The 24,007-nt window shown below is 44.7% G+C and overlaps 1 protein-coding gene across 1 annotated transcript in view; it reads right to left on the bottom strand.

Moving 5' to 3' along the window:
* The window catches only part of ATP9B (ATPase phospholipid transporting 9B (putative)), a 151,404-nt gene that overhangs the window by 50,340 nt on the left and 77,057 nt on the right, over positions 1-24,007 (bottom strand). The window contains exon 11 of the mRNA XM_027526313.1: positions 23,170-23,246. Coding sequence (XP_027382114.1) covers positions 23,170-23,246 — 77 coding nt within the window. The remainder of the gene's footprint in view (positions 1-23,169; positions 23,247-24,007) is intronic.

A 24,007-nucleotide genomic window follows, 5' to 3' on the forward strand; every position in this document is an offset into this window, starting at 1 on the left:
CAAGGGAAAATCTGTGCATAATGTCTAAGACACCACAATGGCTCTGGGAAGGGGCTGCTCTGGGGTAATGAGCACAATAATTGCCTGTATAATCTAAGACGCCACTAATGGCAGCGATCACAAATCCACTTAGCTCCTCTTTAATTTATGTACCAAGTTTTAAACAGCTAATGGTTCTCAGTAAAATAATGGTTTATACTAACAATGAAGGGTAAATACGGTAGCCTGCTTAATCAACGAAAGATCAGTCAGGTTTGTTAAGGCACTGGGGACGAATGAGACCCCACCTTATCTCAGCAACGCAGCGCCTCTCCAGCCTGTCTCAAAGTCCCCCCAAGTCCCCAAGAAATCAATGCGAAGTCTTGTGTTATAAAAACTTAGTAGCAGAGAAAACGAAAGGCATTAATAAGCATCACCAACTGCTCTTCATGTGCTATTATCCTGGATTAATGTTATGTGAACATCCAAGCTCTGTAACCTTCCTTCTAAACTCACATTTCCTTACCTACTACATGAAGGTATTCTACAATAACAAATCAGTAATGTGCAAAATGTCAAAAAGCCAATTTAAACTCTTGAAAAAACCTAAGTATCATTTTAATTTGTCCTGTATTTTCGCTGTAAACACATCTCAATTTGAAAAACAGAAAAGCCTCCAACCTACTAGCAAATACACTCAAGACAACTCTACACAGGCCGAAGCACAGCCTTACATGACAGAGATGACTGAGGGGAAACAGGGACATTGCTGTTGCTTGGTTTCCCTTTTAGCAGCTAAACTATTCTGGGATCAGCCCGTCGGTCCCACATCATTCAGAAATTGGGTTGTGACTACAAAGCTGACACAGGATCACTGCTTTAACCTCCTGAAATTACTATAAAAAGCACATATTTTTAAATATCTTAAAAACAAATCAGTCCCATATTTTCTACTTACGGCAGAATCTTAAAAATTTAAAAAAAAAAAAAAAGTAATTTTCAGTAATGTACTTCTGAAATTCTTACACTAAATGTAAACTTCTAAATGTTATGGCAATAACTTTTTCCAGTTTGGATTTTTAAAGTATTTTTTAAATTATAAAGTGATGCCATATAGCCCCTTTTCCCCTTCTCCAGTTTATTTATTCATTCATGTTTGGACAAGAGCGCCTTAGTCCTAAGTGTCGGCCCTGGATGCAGGCACCGCCCGCCCATAGACAACTCGGCTATTACCATTTACTGCCCCAGTGATCTGCGAAATAAGAAGTGCTTCTTTTAGCTGTTCTAGTCTATTGGCTCGATAATCTGTGCTTTAAAAGCTCCCTAAATAAGTATCAGCACAATAATTTTTAATGTTATATCACCTTAATTTTTAAAAGTCAAAAATCTATATTTACATGATACACATTTAAAAGTCTGTACTGAAAGAATAGTTCATATTATACATTTTTGCCTACAAATAAATTTTGCCCGACTATTCTATGTTTAGCACTTTAAGATTTTTTTCCCTTGCTTACCATACATTATCACATATTTCTTAATATTTAACATTCAAAAATAAAATGGGGTTGCTATATTTTTCATGTAAACAAACAAAAAAAAGGCTTAATGCAAAGCTTAGCTACTGAACCAGGAAGTATAGCGCTTTGCATATTACTGTGAGAAACTCAAAAGAATGGGAGACCCAACACGAGACCTCCCGGAGCTGACACTACGTTGGTGCTGATCAGCTCCGTGTTCAGGGCGATACATGCCATCAAACCAGTCTGCCAGCCAGACACAATAAACATGTTTGTTGTTAGGGGCAAAATTATTCCTAAAACCTACAAACAGATTACTTGCTGAGTTTGAAGGGGGCTTCATGAATGAAGAATGAGGCTGTCTTTTCAAACATTCAACCTTCCAGATCATTTGAGAAATTTCAATACTGGCTTGGGCATTTGCTATAAAACATATCCACTCAACATTTTATAATTGTCAAAACTGTCAGAAAATGGCACATTATCTATGAACATGTTACATACACATATACACACGTCAGATCTTTTTTTTTTGCCAAATTTAGACTGACTTCTACATTCGTGTAGGATAATTTGGTCAAGCCTGTTACTATCTGACAGCATCTGTCATAGTAGAGCCTTTATTAAAGCATAACCAGTATATTAAAAAGTCATCAAATTTAAAGCAATATAGTGACTCTAAGTGGTAAAATTTTTTGTTTTTAATAATTATTAAATTATTTCAAATAGGTTCAACTTGTGACACATCAAAGCCATATTTAAAACCAAAAATGAGTAAACATAAATATGCAGAACAGTCTGGCAAGTATTTGTAAATTTAATTTGTACTCTATGTACACAACCTACATTAAAATCTATAGCACTTAACATTTAAAAACAATTTTCTAGTGGACAGTAGTCTGGTCTTATCTTACAACAGCCCACACAGCTTACTGAAAAGCCAGGGACGCAAGGTGACTGCCCTTACGAGTCACTGTCGTCCGAACACTGTGCGGAGTGCGATCTGCGTGCGCTGCCCATGCCATGTTCCTGCTGCCATTCGGCTTCTCGCCGCTGGTACAGTAACATTTCTTTGCTGGGAAGAGAAAGCGAAAGCCAAGGAGCAGCATGTTGTGGCTTCACCAGCAGAGGGCGCTCAAGCTTGATGCTTTTTTCCCCCGCTGACTGCTGAAAGCCGCCTTTCCAAGAAGCAGAACTTTGATCTTCAATCAGCCAATTTAGTAAATTTAATACATGTTATCTTAGTTTTATTAATGAAAAAATTACCCTAAATATCTATGTTGCCATGAAGAATCAAAGACAGAATTTATAGACTATAACATGATAAACTACATACGGGGGGAAATTTCCTAAATAAAAACTTCTAGCAAATAAAGAATCATATTTTAAGATATGGCACCCAAAATACTGTAGGTAACCAGTACAACAGTATAGTGCTAAGGCTTTTAGAAAAAAAGATTCAGATCTACAAATTAAGTCAATAAAGTTGTAACAGCTTATATTAGTGGTACTGAGATCCTGCATGTATTTACCTTATTTTTGTCTTAACAATGTAGTAAGCTATCAGTTTTAACTGGTTTTGCCAAGACCACCCACCAATTCAAAATAATTGCGCCAACAGCCTAAGTTATCCACTGACACCAGAAACTTCAACATTCAACATTCATATAAGTGAAATTTGAGGTCAGGCATTTGATTTCAATTTAGTCTAATTAAATAAGCAGTTTATTTTGGCAATTTAATATTTACTTTAACAGATATTTTACAAATAGCATTAACCTACTCTTGAATTCTTACTATCTAAAAGCACAATACCCATGAGTTTAGGGATTAGTAACTGTGTTTAAACAAAAAAAAATGCCAGTAAGAGCAGGTTTTGTGTGTGGTCACTGGTACGCTAAGGAACTTTGTTTTATATTTCTTCAAAGATTTTTAAAGTCCCCACACTGTTGATAATTCTTTTTTCCCTTGAAACATGAAAAATAGATTTTCTTTCTAATAAAAACTCTAAATGGTCCTGATATTTTTAAAGAAAGGTTTTTATTAGGAATCTTAAAATTTTAACAGACTCAGTAAGAAAGGGCTGTAAATCTGCTGAAATATGGGCAGTCATTACCTTTCATTTTCTCGTGGATTTTTCATACTGAAGAGACTCTAGTATTTACAGTTTTCTTCTGGGAGGTACGTGCATGCGTAGTTCTTTATTTTCTCCTGCATGTGCCAAGTCCCTTATTTTAAGTATCATTGTGCGTATGTGTGTGTTGTAGAAACACCCTTAAGATACACTCTAAAATATAATTTATAAAATATATTACTGAATTAGAAAGTAATCTTCTCCTTTAAGCACATTAATAATACTGCTGTTAACATCTGGGCTCTGGGATTGCTCGCTGAGAGACGACTGCACACATCGCCAGAGCTTCTCACGCTGCCGCACCAGGGTCTCCGGCACAGGCCCGCCTCCTGTGAGAGTGCCTTCTGAACTCTGCAAAGAGCTGAAACAAGTACTTCCTGGCACCCAGAAGGGACACTGCAGGAATTACTCCTGCTACTGGCTTGGAACTGGGACCACAGGCGATGGGGAAGGCTGGGACTTAGAAGACACATCAGATCAGAACATGCCTCTTCCCAAGACAAGCGAGTGCCCGGCCAACCCCCGGTGGTCCCCCTTGAGCAGGAGGCATGGGGAACAGCTGGGCAGTCAGGTACCAGACCATCCCACTCCCTGGAGCTTGCCTGGGACATGGCCTGAACAGTTTTTTTTTTTTTTTTAAGTGAATGAATTGGGGGTAGGAGGTGGGGAACACCCTCCACCTGCATATTTTCCTAATAAAATTTTGGGAAAAGGAATGGTTAAATTTTATCAGTAAACAAGGTCATTAATTTCCAGTGAAACTTTAACTTCCAGACCTAAATTTTTTTCATAAGAGGTCATGATAAAGATGAGTTCCTACAACAAAATCAGAGATTTGTTCAGTGATTCCAAATGTCACCATCTAAACTCTTCCTTTGGCAAACCAACATATTTTTACAGGTTTGTGCCAGGCAATGTATTAGACATTAGTTAACAATTTTTATATATAATAGATTCCATGAAGTCTGGTTCCATTACGGACTACTTCCGTCCCATACATGGTAGTATAAAGTTGTTAATTCTAAGTTATAGTGTGTTAGAAAGCAAAAAGGATGATTAGCAGGAAAAACCCTTAACGCCTGCGTGCTGTGTGTGGTAGAGCTGAGTTCAGCGTGTTTCACGTCTGGTTCTCTGCGGGCGGCTTGGCACAGCGAGAACCTACACTGCATCACAAAGCCTGCGATCAGACGGTGTCACCTGCCCCCGCATCGCTGCTGGGGTTATTGTGTAAATAACGTGGGGATTTATGGGCCACTTAAGGTCTCCACCCCAATCTCCAGATATCTGGCACCCATCATGACATAAAACCACTCAGTAGTGTTTTTAAATCAAGAGTCATTAGCTGACGTGACAAGATCTGTGTCTAAGATATTTATTGGAAACAAAGCTATGATCACTGTTTAACTGAACTCGTGAAATTCCCAGTGAAATGCATATCACCTCTTTGTGATTATGTTAAACACGGGTAAAGATACAGAAACCCTGGCCCTAAGGGCCGCTCTCAACCTGTCCCTACTCTGACCCACCACGCGGTTAATGATGGGTAAACGTACTCGCTTCTTAAGGCAGCGCAGGATGCAGGCAGAGGATGGCGGGAAGGGGAAAGGATGAGGAAAGGTACTGCCCTGGCCTAACACCTGACACCTGACTTTGAATCAATGTCAAAATCCATGGTTCTCATGATGTGCATTCTTTTGAAAGGAAAATGGAATTTAGCAGATTTACTGAAAATTTTAAATGACTAACATCATATGCTTAAATAAACTTTTCATCTTCCTAATTACCCTTTTATTATTAACTGTCTATTTAAGAGGTTTATTACTAGTATCTCGGCAAAATGTAACATACTTTAAACTATCTAAAATTTTTGTGATACGTCTTCAAAGACATTTTATGAACAATTTCATACTTAATGGCTTGTAAGCAATCCCAAGAGTTGGGAATTGTGTGAAAAGTTGCCCAGATTGACAGATAAAGTGAAAAGGTCTGTATTAATTTCCAAATAAAGAAATGCATGGCGTGGTATCGCACGATGATTATACTCTAAAGTACCAATTAGAACGCATCAGAAACCAGAGCAAGTTGACACTCTACAATAAAGCAAATAATTTCCAGTTGGAGGGGCAGAAAATGTTAATATGCAATGTTCAAGACTACAAGAATCTTTGTAAAAGGAAGTAGCTAATAAGGTTTAATGATGCATGTCAGGAAGCCTCAGTATGTAGGGAAACACAGCTGGCTTCATTTTGTAAACTATTTGATATACACATCTTTCTAGTTCGCGATTATCAGCTGTGCCAGTGCCATGGGGGACAGCTTAGCCTTCAGATCGGGGCATTCTTCTTGTTCTCTAAATTACAAGTAAAACACATTAATATAATATGGTGCTATAGGCGAGTGCTCTGAGCGTAGCTTATCTGCTTGAGGAAGAGGATTAAAGAAGTCTTCTGCAGAATGTCGTAGAAACAATCCCACCAGCCTAATCGGCTGCTGAGCGCCAGGGCCATGAAAACAAATCATAAAGCGACAACACACTTGGACTCAGAGAAGCCGTAACTTTCACAAGGCGTTCACCATCCTTCCCACCGCGTGTATTAAATGCAAACCAGCTGAGCACTGCTCCTCCTGAGAACGCTCAGCCCACACTGGGCTTTCTCCCTGGGGCACGCGAGCCCGAGCCAGGAGGCCCTGCACCACCCATGGCGGGCTGTGCTCACGCCACCTCCGCGAGGGCCTGCCATAGCAGGCGACAGCAGCGCTCTGCACCAACAAACCTTCCACAAGGAAGCCCTGTGTCAGGCGACTTCCACACTCGAAAGCTCTCAGACACAAGTTTATTCAGCCACTGGAAGACAACTGCTAGGTCACAACTCTGATACCAAATGTGTCAATCACTTGGACGCACTGATTTTAAATGTGAGTAAACGTATTAGCTGTTAAAAAAGTGCACCTAATGACAAAAGACGTTGCCCTAAACTAAAAGAGCTAGGGTTCTAGTAATTGGTCGAGAATAGTCTTATGGCAAAATACACCCCAGGTTCTCCCTGGGGTGGGCAGGCCATTCACAACCAGAGCCATTCAGTGGGACCCGGCCCCCAGACTCCCCCAGGCACCTGGCTGATCACTGAGGCGAGGAGAACCCCAGGAGCACGGGACAGGCGGCACCATGAAAGGGCACCAGTGAGCTAGGAAACGCCTTGGAAATCTCCAGGTGATGTGTCAAGGCTTCTCCCTCAAAAATAAAGGCTGGGGATTTTGTGACAGGGCTGGAGCCAGGAGCCAGGAGCAGCGAGATTTCAGAAAGACTTTGGCATTTTGACAGGGGAGGCACCATCACTGCCACGTCAGCACCGGACTCACTTGTCTGTGTCCTACGTGAAGAAACATGCTTCAGACAAGCAAACAAAACACATAACCAATTTACTTTAACAAGATTAACTCCACATGAGTAACTAACACACAAAGCAGCTTCATTTTGGTTGAAATTGTTTATAACTGATCACGTTCTGATTCCTTGTGACCTTGGCAATTTCCAAGCCAACGGCCTTCCTGGTTTGCCAGGTGCTTCTGCATGACTTCTGTTACGTGGTCCCAGTCCCGCCTGGTTACGGTTTCTCGTTCAGCCCATGGAGCTGAGGTGTGTGGCCAAGCTCGCAGCTCCTGGCCCCTGACTACAGCTGGGCTTCCCTGGCTGGCTGATGTGAACCAGAAATGATAATATTTCTGCTCTCATCATTAGATCTGTGGCTGGAATGTTCATTAACTACACAAACTTCCATGAGGTTCATGAAATGAAGACTGGTCAGATCTTATCAAAATGCTTTCTTTCACTGTTTTTATTTAGCAGTGGTGAAACTTCCTCAACTGGCATCAGCTACTGTACTTTGGGAAAAGGAGGAGAGCCTAAACAAAGTGATTACACACCGCGGCCACGGGAGCAGAGAAAGCACAAGCTTGGTGAGGCCTGAGTCTTTCTCTGGTGAAGCAGCTCAAAGGCAAAGCCCCTGGCCTGCGTGCTCCCTGCAGAGCCCACTGCCTGGGGGGCTTTCTGCCGCGCGGCACGCAGGCTCTGCTGTGGATGACTCTGCCCAGCAGTGGCTGGCCCGGCGGGCAGAGGCCTTGGGACTCCGCTGTTCTTGAGACGGCCGGGTGGGGCAGGGGGCTTGTCGGTCAGACACCAGGGGCAGGGCGAGGTGAGGTGCAAGACTGGATCTAATGACCTCAAAGCTGCTAAACAGAAAGCACACCTGGAATTTCAGAAAACGAATGAGCAGCTGAGGAAACAATACATACGTTCACCTAAGATCTTAACAAAGGAACGCTGACGGAGGCCAGCTCAGGAAACCCCGCCCACGGGCTCAGCCCGAGTGTGACCGCAGACTCCACACGGTCAGCAGGCCGCCCAGACCGCAGCCAGAGCAAGCTCGGCGGGACGGGCAGGAAACCCCCGTCCTCCACAGCATGTCAGGAAAGCCCACCACTGACTGCGGACAGGGTGGGGGATACTGCTCGCACCTGCGGGCCCTGCCGTGGTTTGCGGCATTGTCTCCAGTGAGCGGGGCTGTGGGAGGGCAGAGGAGAGCAGACCCCACGCTCTGAACTTGGCCTGCTTGGATGTGTTCGCTTCGGACTCGGAAGCGTCCAGCCAGGCCCCGCCACCCGCGGGCCATGGTCAGCAGGACCGTCCCTGCTTGCAGCCCAGGCCACATCACCGCCTCGCCCCAACGTCCTGAGTGATGAGAACACCACCCCAGACCCTCAATCCCGCGTGGCGGGAAGCGTCCTGTGCCTTTACTCCTCAGGCTGGTCGGCCACAGCTAGAAGGCCTGAGCCTGGGTCCGAGGCTCTGGGGCACTCACCCAGCCTGGTTGTTCCCAGGCACCCGGTCTGTCATCAAGGGGAGAAAGCCCTCAGCCATTTCCCTCTAAGTCTCTGCTGCCCTCCGGCTGCCTCGCTGCTGCTCCCGTACAGTGCCCCACGCCTGCTGAGGCACACACACCCGCGGATGCTCTGTCCTGTTGTGTGTCCCCCTTCTTCATTCTTCTTTCATTTGGCTTCTCGGCCTGGAAGTTCCTGACGTATCTTCCCGCTCACAGGTCCCGTCTGTGGCTGGGTCCCGTCTGCGGCCGCATCTCCCGTCTTGGCTCCTGTAATCTCTCGCGGGTACTCTTGGTTTCTGCTACGCTGACCTCGACTTCCTCGCAGTTTCTGCCTCCCCGCTGATGCTTCCGTGCCTGTCTGGGCGCGCTGTCTGCTCCCCTTCTTGGGGCCCTTAGCGTGCTGACCTGACTTCTTCCACGTTCCCCGTCTGGTAGCCTGGGCCTGACGTGTGCCTTCTCAGACTGCCTAACCTCCCCTTTAGTCTATGGCTCGTAATGTGTACTCACAGTGCGACACACAGTAGTATCCGATAAAAACCGCCAGTGTTCCTGCCTGGAGAACCCCATGGATGGAAGAGCCTGGTGGGCTACAGTCCACGGGGTCGCAAAGAGTCGGCCAGGACCGAGAGACTTAGCATGCAGGCAGTAAGCGCTGAGGTGATGAGCCTCAGTGAGAGGCTCTACGTCAGCCTGGGCGGGACCGGTGTGTCGGATGCTGCTGCAGCCGTGGTGACTGAGGCGGCCAGCTCCTCCAGTGCCCCGAGCGTGCCCCTGCCGACTCTGGGCTCCTGAGGGGCAGCTCCTCAGAGTCCATGTCTTAGGGCTCTCTCAGCTGGAGCCCCGCGGGTGTGGAGGTGCAGGGTGGGGAAAGAGTGACTCGCCCAGGTCACCTTCACGGGTGCTTCTCGATCCCACCCCACAGGGGACCGGGCGGATGAGGGGATGGGGCAGGACGCCCTCCCAGAAGAACGGGGGACAGGCAGTCCCGTCCACGACTGTGCCTGTCGCTCAGGACCTGCTCCTCAGTCTGCCGTGCCTCCCAGAGGAGGGAGGAGCCCCTTCCGGGACCTTGGGCGAGACTCACACTGCAGCCCCAGGGTGGTCGAGCCACACTCGCCCCTCCAGCACTTCGTCTACAGGCCGTGTGGCTTTCCCACAGCTGGCGGTTCGGGGCTCCTGCAGCACCCACGCCGGGAGGCCGGGACTGCACTGGGTGTGTCACTGGGTCTGGGGGATGGGCAGCAATTCTCTGTCCACTTGGTCTTTCCTGCTGCAGGGCCCGGAGGGACGGCCTCTGAGGGTGACACTGGAAGAGGTGACGGTTTCCAGCGGCCGGGCCCTGCGGCTTGGCTGGACGCGGAGGCCGCGCAGAGGCCTGGGGCTGGCGGGGCGGGCCCGGCACAGGGGCAGCGCTCTGCAGACAGGAGCCTTGGGCACATGGGGCCTGCCTGCTGCTGCCCCTTGCCTCCTCTGCATGGCCTCCAAGGGCCCGGACAGCAAAGCGCAGCCGGGGACTTAGGCCCCTGCTTCTCCACCGGAACAGGGCAGCCCTGCTGGACAGTCACACGGAAAGTCGAAGGTTTGTGGCGACCTTGTGTCCGGCAAGTCTGTGCCGTTTCTCTAGCATCTGCTCACTTCATGTCTTTGTCGTGTTTTGGAAATTCTCGCAATATTTCAAACTTTTTTATTGTTATCAGACTTGCTAGGGTGATCTGGGATCAGTGACCTCTGATGTTACTACTAAGACTCGCTGAAGGTGCAGATGGTCGGCATTTCTTAGCAATAAAGTATTTCTAATGAAGGCATGTACTTTGTTTTTTAGATATAATGCTACTGAACACTTACTAGACTGCAGTGTAGTGTAAACCTAACTTTTATACGCACTGGGAAACCCCAAATTCGTGTGACTTTGCTGCAGTGGTCAGGAGCCGAGCCCACAATATGTCAGGTATAGAAACTCAAACTCTGAGCACCAGACTACTATAGTTTTTCTTTACGTTAGTATTTTAAAATACTCAGTTCTGTTGTGCCCCTAACTAGATTTTTTAGCATCTCTGAAGTGTCTGGTGTCTTGTCTCCTTCCACAGGCTACAGAGGCCTCGATGTTCAACAGTCTGAAGTGGGTCCCACAGACCTAACGGGCTTTCCACCTCATCTTTTATGCCAGCCGTGCTTGGAGCTATCAGAGCAACTGGCCTCTGTGTCTCTGCTGGGCCCGCGGCCCTGGCTCCAGACGTGGCTCCAGCATCAGCGGCATGGGAGACCCTCGGGGGATCAACCCTCGACTGCTTCTTCAGCCCCCAGCTCCTGCCACTTCCCCCAAAACGCATAGCTAGCCACGCTGAGCCGCTCCGGTCCAGGCCGCTGACCTGGGACACCGGGGTCTCCCTCCGCACAAGGCTGGCTCCCCTCAGTCAGGCATCCCTCACAAGCCAGAGGGTCAGTTTTCAGTGCTCCTCAACCCCCTATGAACATGAAGGCTATCAAGGTCAAGTGAGTTTCATACAGTCTGTTAATGCATCTGCCATGTGGACAGAGGGCGACGGCTCCTTGAGGGAGATGCGCCCGCACCTGCATCCTAACTGCTCCCAGGTTAGTTAGGGGGAGCAAGGGCAGCGCTGCAGTGGCCGGCATTCTGGCGAGAAGTGACCCACTGAGTGGCCGTGGAGCGCTTACACTCCATTTATTAGCAAGAGACATAACCTGCATGTAAACAGAAAGCAACAACTTTACATCAACAGTAACGGCAGCAGCTAGCTGGACCTGCACATGACAACCAGAACTAACAAAGAAGTTCAGGTCAGACAACAGGCAGAAGCAGGCTGGACCAGCAAGGGGAGAAACTGGCCTTCCTGGATGTTAAAAGGATGACCAAGCAACTCACATTTTAGTCTGAAAACTAACAGTGTAGCACTAGGAAAATAATGGGCTTCCCTGGTGGCTCCGCGGTAGAGAACCCCACTGCCGACACAGGAGATGTGGGAGATGTGGGTTCCATCACTGGGTCAGGAAGATGCCCTGGAGGATCTTGCCTGGCAGCCCACTCCAGTATTCTTGCCTGGAGAATCCCATGGACAGAGCCGCCTGGCGGGCTACAGACCATGGGGTTGCAAGGAGTTGGACACGACTGAGCATGCATACACAACAAAATAACAAACAAGACTTTTGTACTTCTTGAAGTAATTATAGTCATTCCAGGGGAAAATATTTAAACTACCCTTTAGCCGCTTTTAAATCTTACACTTGAAATCTCTCCTGACATTACCCTTACTTTGTAGAGGATGTGGACCATGAGCGTCCTGCTTTCTGTCCTTAATGCATTAACTCAGCATTAAGAGAACGTGCAGTCACAACCTAGCATTCTACACATCCTTACAAGGACCAAACACATGAATTGAATGAAACTGTGCAAATCATGTGATACTTTAAAAGAATTTACTTTTGTTTTACTTAATTAGCAACCATAAATTATCTTTAAAATTGTCACGGCCTTCATCCAGAAAGCCAAAGCTGAGAGCGTTCTCTCGAGAGAGGACTGAGTTCTACAAAAGGACGCAAGGAGACTTTCAGTCCAATTCCCTCCTGCGATCTACAGCACACTCCTCGGGGACCGAGCTCACTGCTCACGAGGCCAAGGACACACACCCGCCCTCCCGAAATGAGGCACTGCAGTGTCACCACGTTCATTTCAAGTACGGAGCGAAGGCAGCAGCTCAGACTGAAATTAAACCTTGGAAGCAGTCATTTTTTATATTGTTTGGAATTAAAAACATATTAAATTGATCCATTATGAAAATTCTGTTCTCTATATTGTGTGTTTCAGACCATGTCTGTATCTTAAGGCTATGGAACAATTTTTGTAATTGTAATAAAAAAACAAATTATTGACTTTAACTTAAGAAAATTGTTGCTCAAATGACTAAATATTCATTTAGAACAAAACAAATCCTTCTCTGAAGTGTATGGTGCACCAGTTGCTCATTTCCACAGGTTAATGAACTGTAGGTAGCGATGTTACATCTGTCATTTTTCCTGGGTCTCATTTTTACGCCTTTATTTGCGGGCCTGGGAGGGTTTCCACGCCGCACATAACATGGTGTCGGCTGTCGGCACTACTGCAGGAGCGAAGGAGCCTCCTCCTTTACACCAGCACTAACAGGCAAGTGAGCAGAAACCGAGGGGCGACTTTGAGCGAGGAGACACACATCTGAGTTCTAGTCCTAGCTTCCTAAATGTGTCCGATAACTCTGATATCACCTCACCTGCAACATTTGAAAAAACTGTCCTTACTGCCAGCACAGCAAGTGCCATCTAAAGTAGTCATTTATTAAGTGTTTACCTACTTGGGCAGTAAGTGCATTTTCAAAGTTCTAGGAACAAACATTTTTGTTGTGCCACTGCATAAAACACACAAAGACTGTGTGTTAAAGGACATTGAGAATTTTCAATCTGAGACCCTGCTTTGTGAAAGATCCCCAGTGTTCTCCCTACTTGCTGCAAGTGATAAATCCTCCCTTTTTCCCGCACAAAAAAAAAAAAAAAGAATTTTAAATCCTTTTAGAGTGTTAGGTGCCACCTTTTCATAAATTCATAACTTTTAATGTAAATGATTCCTCTGCTTTATCTGTTTTGAAAGTATAAAATTTTGTAAATTAAATCAGCTTCAAAAACTAAGAATAATCAAAAAAGATTGCTTAGGTGCAGTTCTGTCTGTAACGGGATTTCGCTGGCTTGCTCAGAAATGTCAACATTTCAAGGGAAACAAAAGAGCTTCAGGTGCCCCCCAGTGGAACCTGCTCCTCTGCGGCCCCATCAGCATCTCATTACAGCTGCCTCTCTGGCCTCTCCTGGTCAGAGCAGATTATTTCCAGCGCTCTTTCCTCCTCCAGAAATGAAGTGACTTCACAAACATGCACTGAGTCTTCAGCACATGGACTCTGGTCTTTCGAGTCTCGTAGCATAAATTCTAATGAGCCCACTCTCCAGTCTACAGAACTAACTAACCCATCCTCATTAACTAAGCTGAACTAAGGCAGCTCAAATAGTACCTAGCACTGTTAACTAACAGGATGAAGCTGGTCAGAAGAAGCACCCAACAGATTGTGAGCACCCCCATCGGACCAAATTCCTTTTGTATCTCCTCTCCGTTTAATGCTCTCAACCCAGCAGCATCGCGATGCAGAAGCGAACCTGGTAGGTAGGGGCACGCCGGGAGGGACAGACCTGGAAGGGCACTGCCGAGGCCCATCCAGAGGTCTTCCCAAGATGTCACCACCAGACCAAAATTTAAAGTATTAATAAGCAAGTATTTCAACTAGTATATTTTACTGAAGCTTTCTACAGAAGGCACTGTTCACTGGTAGAGAGGACTAATTAACCTTCACTAGTACATTTTGGGCTCGTTATCCTATTGTCTCTTGAAAATATTACTAAGAAATACACTGGCACACCAATTACAATTTACATTATAATTAATTTATCCTACTGATAAACTAACAATTATTACGTGTGGTCATTTATCTCATAGAAGTTTTATATTCTAATTGGGTTCAAATAATAGGGCTCAAAAAATTTCCTTCTGACTTCAATGCCTCAAAAAAATTTTTGATTTTGATGGTATTAAGCAGTTTAAGAAGAAGCCACATTGAGCAAAGTAAGTCAGAGAAAGACAAATATATTATACTGCTTATACGTAGAATCTAAAAATGGTACAAATGAACTTATTTACAAAACAGAAACAGAGTCACAGGTGTAGAAAACAAACTTATGGTTACCAAGGGGGCAGTCAGGGGACGGATAAACTGGGAAATTGGGACTGACACATACACGCTGCTACTGCTAAGTCACTTCAGTCGTGTCCGACTCTGTGCGACCCCACAGACGGCAGCCCACCAGGCTCCCCCGTCCCTGGGATTCTCCAGGCAAGAACACTGGAGTGAGTTGCCATTTCCTTCTCCAATGCATGAAAGTGAAAAGTGAAAGGGAAGTCGCTCAGTCGTGTCCGACTCTTCGCAACCCCATGGACCGCAGCCTACCAGGCTCCTCCGTCCATGGGATTTTCCAGGCAAGAGTACTGGAGTGGGGTGCCAATAGATAACTAAAAAGGACCTACTGTACACAGGGAACTCTTCTCAATACTCCATGATGCCCTACATGGGAAAAGAATCTGAAAGAGTGATGTATGTATATATATAACTGAGTCACTTTGCTGTACAGGGGGAACTAACACAACATTGTAAATCAACTCAATTTCAATAAAATTAAAAAAAATAAACAAACATAAAAAAACCCAAGCCTTTCAGAAATGTTTGATGTGAATAACTGTCCCTCAAAAAGAAACCTTAAGCAGTTAGCAGCTTATTACAGTGGGAAAAGTCAAACTCACATGATATATTTTAAAGTTTTGCAAAAGGAAATTACTAGATGAAAATGCTTATTACGTAGGGGAAAAGAAAGCTATTTAACTTCATCTTAAATGTATCATATACATGCTCAGTTAATGCGGTTGTAAAAAAGAAAGTTGGGTACAGTAGCTACTCTAATGTCAACATACTGGAGTTTCTTTTAAAAATGATATCCAGAATACATTTTTAGGCGTGTGAAAAGACAATTAAGTTGAAACCAGATGTGTTTCTGAGGAATACACTTATTTTTAAATTATTGGTCAGAAAAATGTAACTATGGAGGGGAAAACCGTGAACCACTGCTAAGTACCGTGACCATTCAGTACACGGGTGGGCACCGTGCAAGAGGCTGAGACAGCAGCGGTACCAGGATGAGGCGGCACAGAGCCCGGGGCTGCCTCTGGAGTGGGCACCAGACCACCGTCGCCAGGGACCAGGGGTGGCAGAGGGCCGGGCGCTCCCACACACGCAGCCAGTAGGCACGGGGAGAGGCTGGGCTGGAACTCGGCCTCCACGCCCCCACTGGGGTCCTCACCTACGACAGCCCCAAGGACAGGCACCCCGCACACCCTGCCGGGGGGCAGCCAAGCCTTCCCCTGGCTAGCTTCTCTCTCAAGAAGCAGGAAGCATGGTGGGGGCCGAAGGGTCCTGCCCATCCCCCCTGCCTTCCCACACAGCAAGCAAACCAAGTGACTTCCCTTCTCTTCCAACTGACCCCTGGCTTCGAATCTTCCCCAACCAAGTCTGCTTCTGAACCCACGCGGCTCATGACCCGTTTCTCTTCATGGTGACCACGAAGGGACCCCCTCTGCATAACAACCTAGGGCACTACACCCCAGGTACCCACCACAGTCCTGGGGCTGCCAGCCCTCCTGGGAAGGTGAAATGTACCGTGAGAATCTGAAAACAGGAAAACCTTGTCTTCCTCTGCTGTCTTCATTCACGACACAGTCATCCATCCACTCTGGTTTCATCCAGAAGTTTTCCAAGTTGCTCATTTTTCATCTCACTACATCTTTCAGACCGTATTTCTCACCCACACTGAAAGGCCTTCATCAGAAATGCTCCTGGGAGTAAGTTTTGCGAGCTTATATAAATTAAGATGGAAATGTCATGATAAAGCAGTCATCACAAGTCCCACTTATTTCTAACAGTTTTCATGGCCCCAGGACAAGGAATCAAGGATTTCAAAATACAAAGGCACTTATGAAAACACTTATCTGTTTCCTGAATAAATTGTACTTCTCTGTTAAGAAACTGACTACAGGGAATTTAGTTCAGAAATGATGTTGTTGTTGTTGTTTAGTCACTCAGTCGTGTCCGACTCTGTGACCCCATGGACTGTACACGCCAGGCTTCTCTGTTTTGCCATATTTCCCGGAGTTTGCTCAAACTCATGTCCATTGAGTCGACAATGCCATCCAATCATCTCATCCTCTGTTGCTCTCTTTTCCTCCCGCCCTCAATCTTTCCCAGCATCAAGGTCTTGACATACTATCAATTACTACTTACTTTATACACAACAAATGACGAGTAAGACCTCATTCAGAAATTTACGTAAAAACTTGTCTTTTTAGCGGTACAAAGTATTTACTTTAAATAACAAATATGCTGTTTCCTATTCAGAACACCTGCCTTACAATCAAATTCATATTTAAAAGGAACTAGGGCCTGAATCCAAGTTTTCCGGTTGAGATGTTTGCTGTACACTCTGATAGAGCATCATGTCTCAGAGGTTATCATTAGGACTGCTTCTTCATTCAGCATCTTGCCTCTGTATTGCTTTCCTGAAATTATAAGTTTATTTATATTCACACTGCTGATGAAGAAACACAACTTTTAATTGTGAGCAGCTGTAATATCCGAGTGCGCGGCTGAGCAAGTGCAGCGAGGCGGTGTGTGCTGTCACAGCTCTGAGGGCCACCAGGGGTCTTGTCTACGTGCCACTGAATTACTTTATTGGAGGTTTGTTTCTCGAGTTAATCTTCTCCTGATGAGGCTTCAAAACACTATGATTTGTTAATATTAATAACAGTTATCCAAAAAAAGCACTCCCAAAGCCTTTCTATCTCTGTGGATTGACTGTAATACCATATTCCACAACATGTAGCTCTTTTGTGAACCACATGATCCCATTTTTAAACAAGTATTTAAATCCAAAAATATTTTATTACTCAAGAAGGCAACTATTAAAACAATTAAGGGGCGCAGTGATTGTATACAACCACAAGAAGAGTAATGTCTTTCTACTGTAAAATTTTAATATAAAACACAACTTTTAAAATATTAATAAACTGCCCTTTTAAAAATAAAAGAGCTAGTCTCAAAACAGTCTTTGATATTTCAACTTGCAAAGTATACCATGGCTGATCCTATTTGGGCTCTATTATCTCAAATGCCTTTACAACCATTCAGATAAAAGAAGAGGCTCTAATTCACATAATGGCACATATCACCTGTCTGTCTGTCAATGAGACATTTGAAAGCATCTTTTTATTAGAAACACAAATCAATATGCCCAAGGGATTATAATAACTGCTGGAAGCAATCTGTATTATCATTTCATCCTTCTGTTCTTGCTCTGAGCAACTTATTATTATGAATGGCGTGAAAATGGCAACCTGTCACAACTGATTTTTCTTAACCTCCTGCAAGAATTTTTTCCTCGTAAATGTAGAGTATCTTATTAAATATATCTCAAGCTGGGCTTTATAAAACAGTCCATTACTCTAATTGTATTCCTTATAATTTAAAATTTCATCAAATATTACTGTAAAAGTAACTGCTTTATAACATAATCTTTTGATTTGTTCCAAGTTTTAAAACAGAATTTTTGAATTTTGTGTGGACACCAATCCCTGCTTCTCATTTGCCTCAATGAGCACTACAAGGGGAACATTCTGACTCTGAGAAAGAGCTCTAACAATTTCTCTTTTAGAACTTTCCTCCACTCTTAATTACATTTTAGGATTTATTCTTAATCCCCACGTCTGAATAAAACATGCTGCATTTTAAACAGTATTTTAATAAGCTCCTGCAATAAGGGTAAAACAGTATTTCTGATTATAAAATTATCAAGTTGGATTTATAGAACCAATTTCAAGGCCATTCTAGAAGGATGAATTTAAGCCGGATGTCTGCGAGTCATGGAATTCAGTTACAGCCGATAAATCTACGCAGGATCCTCACTTATCTGACTGTGGTATCCACTCGGGGCAGTGGCTCTCCGTCTCTGGTGTGTGTCAGAGACCCCAGAGGTTTGGGCTGGGGAAGTCTGGGGGTCGGGGGGACTTCAGCCGGATCAGTCCCTGGATGGGAAGCTGATGTCACCAACCCAGGGCCAGTAAGGCAGGAGGCTGAGCCCCGGAAGGTGCAAGGCTCCCTGCTGTATAAAAGGACACCCTTGGGATAAAACCCCATGATATCTGCCGCCACAGAGCGAAGAACCCAGTGGGCACCTGTGTGAAACCTAGTTCAGGTCCATTGGTGACTGCACTCCTCTCCTCCTTTGCTGTCTGAAGTTGTCTTTAAAAAAGCAGCTGGAGAACAAAACGGACAAGATGAAGACAAAAAGGAGAGTGGCTCCCACAAGGCTTTGGACGCTAGCTGAGTATGTAACTTTTAAAGTATAGTTTATGAAATAACCAGTACTAAACAGCCAAACGATCTAACATGCGTCTTGGAGGGTATTTTACACAGCACACAGGGTGGTCCAGAAGAAGCGTATCCTCAAAGGGGCAGTGATCCTCACACTTCGAGGGCTGCAGAGAGTGCCTGGGGGTACTGCCAGAGGACTCAGGGCTCCCCAAAGATGGACACCTGTGCCGTGTGCAGAAGCCTGGAAGGAGGGCCCTGTGAGTGGGCGTGGGTACTGAGAGTGATGATGTACAGGGCCATAACCCACAGGGCCGCAGGGCACTGACCTCGCTGCCTGCTGGGGTCGGTGGGCAGCTACTGTCTCTGATATGGGAAGCTGTCACCCCTCTATTCCTCAGGTGCTCCCACCTGACAACCTAAAACTGTGGACCAGACCATTCTCCACTTCTGCTCTGGGGCTCTTGACCATCAGCTTGAGAAGACCACATACTCGCTACTGGCTCCACCAGAGCTCTAAGATGCAGCTGGGGTTCAGTAATTTAGGGACCTGAATGGTTGAGCAATAATCTCAATGCTTTTAGTCTCGTACGCTTATCCCGTTGTGCATCAATTTCACTACATCAATTATCATCACTAACTTCCCACTAACAGTGCTTTAACTGCAGTGGTTTTCATCCTAGGAACTCAGAGCAGTTAACATTTACATGAGCCTTCTGTATTCACAATAATGGAGGTAGGAAACAAACAAAATATGGAGTAATGGGCGGGGGGGAGATCGGGGAAATACTGGGTGATTAGTTGATGACTGTGAATCTTTGTTTTGATTTTTATTATTTTTTACTGAGGTACAGCTGACTTACCGTGCTGTGTTAGGCTAGGTCTTCAGCACAGTGATTCAGTTATAGATCTATATATGTAGTCTTTTTCGGGTTCTTACAAAGTAAGGTTCTTATACAATATTGAATGGAGTTCCCTGTGCTATCTGGTAGGTCCCTGTTGGTGACATATAGTGGTGTGTGTATGTTAATCCCAACCTCCTCTTTTATCCCTCACCCCCCTCATTCCCCTTTTGTAACCATAACTTTGTTTTCTGTGTCTGTGAGTGTAAATAATTTTTACAAAATCAAAGAAGCCAGGCCATATTTTAGATGGTAACTGTTCTCCATACTACAGTATATAATTTCTCATTAAGAAATTCTGTTTGTATATTTAAATTACTAATCAGATGCCTACAAAACTCTTCCAAAACATATTTTTCCTCTGTGTAAACTAAGACTGTCTCTTCTTTTATTGGAAGCATCAATAGTCTTGTGATATTTTCTCACCAGAAACAAAATCAACACAATCTTTTCCCCACGGAGGCACCGGTTAGCTTTCACCCCCACAGCTCCTCCGGCGCTTTGGGCCCTGCCTAGAAGCCTGCCCTGTCTTTCCCGCTCCCCCTCGGCCGAGCGCTCCCAGCCACCCCGCACCCACAGGGGTCTGTGCAGGATGTTCACTCTCCACTCCTTCGCCTGCCAGCCCTTCAGCTTCTCATCCCCAGGGCGTCCATGGCACCGACCTGCCGTGGCCTGCCCAGCTCCAGAAACGCCTTCCTCTCCCCTCTCCTCCACCTCAGCCCTTCACGACCGGCACCTGTAGGCTCTATGAGGTTCCTCACTTCTCTTTCCAGCTCTGTGTGAAAGGCCTGGAAGCTCGCCGTAACCACACTGTGGGTGGGCAGCAGTGCACGGCATTAAACATCCCCAATTCTCCCTCTCCCAAGGCTGGGGCAGGCCGCAGGGCCCCGGTCACTCCCGTGCTCGGGCCAAGGGAACACGGCTGCACTGCTGACCAGCCGGACAGGATGCAGTGTGCAACCTGCCATGCCAGCTTTTTATCCCCGAGGTCACCGAGGTGTGTTTCCAGGACAGGCCCATGAGGGGCCGCGCCGAGCAGAGCACCTGCCCACGCGTCAGACGTGTACACAGCAGAGAGGAAACGTCTTCCACTTGACACTCCATCCCTCAATGTCCCCACAGACACTCACTCACAGGGCAGCTCTCAGAGTGGATGGTTAAGAACAGTGTGGCTTCCCTGAAGAAGTCCGATGAAAGTCAAAGCATTTTAAAGGTTAGTTTTTGTTTCCTCTAGGTTTCTGTGAAATCCAGAAATAAGCTGGTTTAGGAAGCTACTGAGATGCAGTTTGCAGATAATAATGTCTTACAAATACTGAACATTTCTTCCCTTCTCTGTTTAAGACTCAAACACTACACATTCTTTTCATTCGACACACATCAACTCACCCTAAATAAATAGCATCAGCTACTTTTGCTCACTGTAGCATGCTTATAACATTTTCCTGATTTTTATTCTTATAAATCTAGCATTTAACACTTAGAAAGATTTAATGACCTATGCACATTGGGAGATTTTATTTCTCTCCTAAGATGATTCCTTGATTTATAAGACTGTTTCCATGTCAAGCTGGTGCTCCACCACCCAGAGTGTCTTTCGGGAGAAGCAGCCCCATGTGGACAAGGCAGGTCCCGCTCTGCGGCCCACTGGCTCTGTCTGCTTGGGGGCCACTGTGCAGGCTCCCGACACCACACGCACAGCCTGTGATCAGCTGGGAGCATCACGAGGGCCTCCCACCAGAAGGACTGCAGCAAACGCTGGCCAAGCCCCAGGAAGGCGCGGCCACAGAAGGGACAAGTCCGCTCCCTGTGTGAGGCCGACAAGTGCCTGAGCAAGGGTCCGAGTGCAATCCTGCAGAATCTAGACGCTTTTCCTAACCCAAGGACACTGAGAAGGCTGTCTAAAACCAGGAGGAGGAGGAGAGGAGGAGCAGAGGAGGGGGGAAGGCAGACACGAGGCCTGACAGGGCTGGAGCTGTTGGGGGTGTGTCCTGACTGGCAGTGGGGCTTGGGCACTCATTTCGATTTAACATTTCACCTCGTAGAAAGCTAATAAGGAGAGGCAACATCTGCCGAGTGCCTGGAAGCAAACAGCTGGTCAGTGGCAACATCCAGAGCCTAGCCCAGGCCTCCAGGGTCAGAGTTCTTAACTGCATCCTAAACCCAGGAAAGGTCACTGGCACGCAAGGAACAGCTCACTGAGCCAACACCAAAGGTGACCTGAGAAAAGAAGTGACCGTGGGCAGACAGTGAGAGTGGCAGAGGTGAGCTGCACTGAGGCTAAGGGGGAACTAAAAAGCTGGATTAAAGAGGTTCAGGACTTTAAAGTTAATATTTACAACTAAATTTATCCTCAAATAGCATCATAAGTGTAAAAGTAAAATGATTGAGGAAAAAACCCTAGAAATCATACATGCATTATTAGACACCCTAGTTTCGCCTACTGAAGAAAAGAAAAACACCATACTTGCTAGAAAACACACATTAACTATGTATGTGATGACAACTCTTGTCATTAGTATAATAACTTATTTTTAAATAATTTAACTCTATTGCAGAATTATTGACATATATCTGATTTGCTCAAATTAAGGCAAAGTTTATAAAACTTGGTTTATATAAATCAATGAGATTTATTTCTCCCCATTATCAAAATCAGAATTTCTACTAAAACAACAGTAGCACAACCTTTTTCTTTGACTTCTCTAAACATGCACCGGGCAGACACCTGGAGCCCTAACAGACACAGAGACATGAGCGCCATCAACCTCACTGGTGACTACTGCTCTCGGTCATCACCAGAAAGCGGCCCTGCAAATGGCCCTACCATTCAGAGAAACAGGGATGCTTTGCTAGCCTCTGAAGGGTTAACTATTTTTTAAAATACTATTTAGCTGAAAAAATGAGACACATCCTGTCCTAAAAGGTATCTTCTCAAATAATGATTTCATTTCTATTGCTTGGTTATAAAATTTCCTACAGAAGACAAGCTCTTCTGTTAATTACTCACATAGCAGGCACGGCTCCATGAGAGGACTTTTTGTTCTACTCAGATACACACAAATTATATTTCAAAGAAAAATGAGTAAAATGCAGTAAGAAAGAGCTTCTCATTCAGCAGATATTAGCATATATTATGACTTGATACAAAACATGTTACTTACTAACTACTGAGAATTTAGACTTTTTGTTATGATTTAACTTAGATACACAATGACTACATAAATAACAATTTTAGGATTATAATAGGAATATAATTTTAGGAATATAATTTTAGAAATATAATCTAGCAGTCTTTAAAACTAAAATCTAGTTTTCAACATGCTTCTTCTGAAATGGAAATAACTTAAAATTACCTTAACAATACACTATCAAGTTAAATACCATAAAAACATTAATACAGATTCATTTTAAAAGTGAACCATCAACATAAAAATAGAGTGCAAATTATAAAATAAATAGATTGAGGAGAAATTAAAAGACCCATAATTAACTGTTAAATTATGGGCAAATTATATATACAACAATGAAAATTTAAGAGACATATAAAACTCTGATTAAGCAAAGAAAAATAGTTCTGAAAATTCTTCCAGACAAGCTTGCTGTTACACAGAGAATCCACGTCCCAGATCACCAACACAGGAAGCCCTGCTCCTGTGACATGCATGAAGCTAACACGACCGAGCTGCCTGGAGCCTGTCCTCTCCCAGGGAAAGCGGAGGCCGCTCACTAAAGCAGTCAGTGCTCCACCTAACCTACCTTGTTTTTTGGATTTGATGTGTTCATGACACTTCTAGTCTCTTTTCCAGTATAGATGACCACACCTATTACAGTACCTGCAAAACACAAAAGTGGCCCTTACAGAGAAACTTAAATGTAAGCACAGAGGTAACACCTCCAATTTAATCATTTTGATTGAAAATATTAATGTACCATTTGATTCTATACATATTTATCTAATAGCGTATTTAATTTTGGTAGCTCATAAAATCTAATCTTAACTTTAAAAACAGGCTTTGAAAAACTCAACTGATGTCTCACGCAATGAAATGCACTAATACTCTCTTGGTAACAACAGAAAGTGTGACAACAGAAGTTGTTCGTTCACTAATGCCTACTAAAATGGTAACTTGAACACTGGAGTTACATTGAGAGAGCCTACATTAAACTGATCAAACTTGTGACCACAAACAACACGGTACCAGGTGAGCCATTTCCGCTGAACAGGTATCTGAGAGCATCTTTCCACTGTAAAGATTCAGGACAACCAGGTACAAGAAACTTCTGTGGACATTTCAGCATGCAGACAATGAAAACAGTAAGAGAAATACTATAAAGACAGTATTTGCTTTGGAATTTGTGTGTCTCTTTTACTCACATCTCCTGAAAGTTTGGTTTTCTAATCATACATGTCAGAAAGAAATTGTTAACTTTGTGCTCTATCAAACTTAAGATAAAAGAATAATAAAATACCCCAAGAATGACCTATAGATTACAAACGCTCAGATCAGAGGTACTCATTTCTGAAATATCAACTTAAAAGCCATGGGGATGTCCCTGGTGGTCTGGTGGTTGAGAATCTGCCTTGCAGTGCAGG

This window comes from Bos indicus x Bos taurus, chromosome 24, assembly GCF_003369695.1.
Source record: "Bos indicus x Bos taurus breed Angus x Brahman F1 hybrid chromosome 24, Bos_hybrid_MaternalHap_v2.0, whole genome shotgun sequence".
Taxonomy (NCBI): domain Eukaryota; kingdom Metazoa; phylum Chordata; class Mammalia; order Artiodactyla; family Bovidae; genus Bos; species Bos indicus x Bos taurus.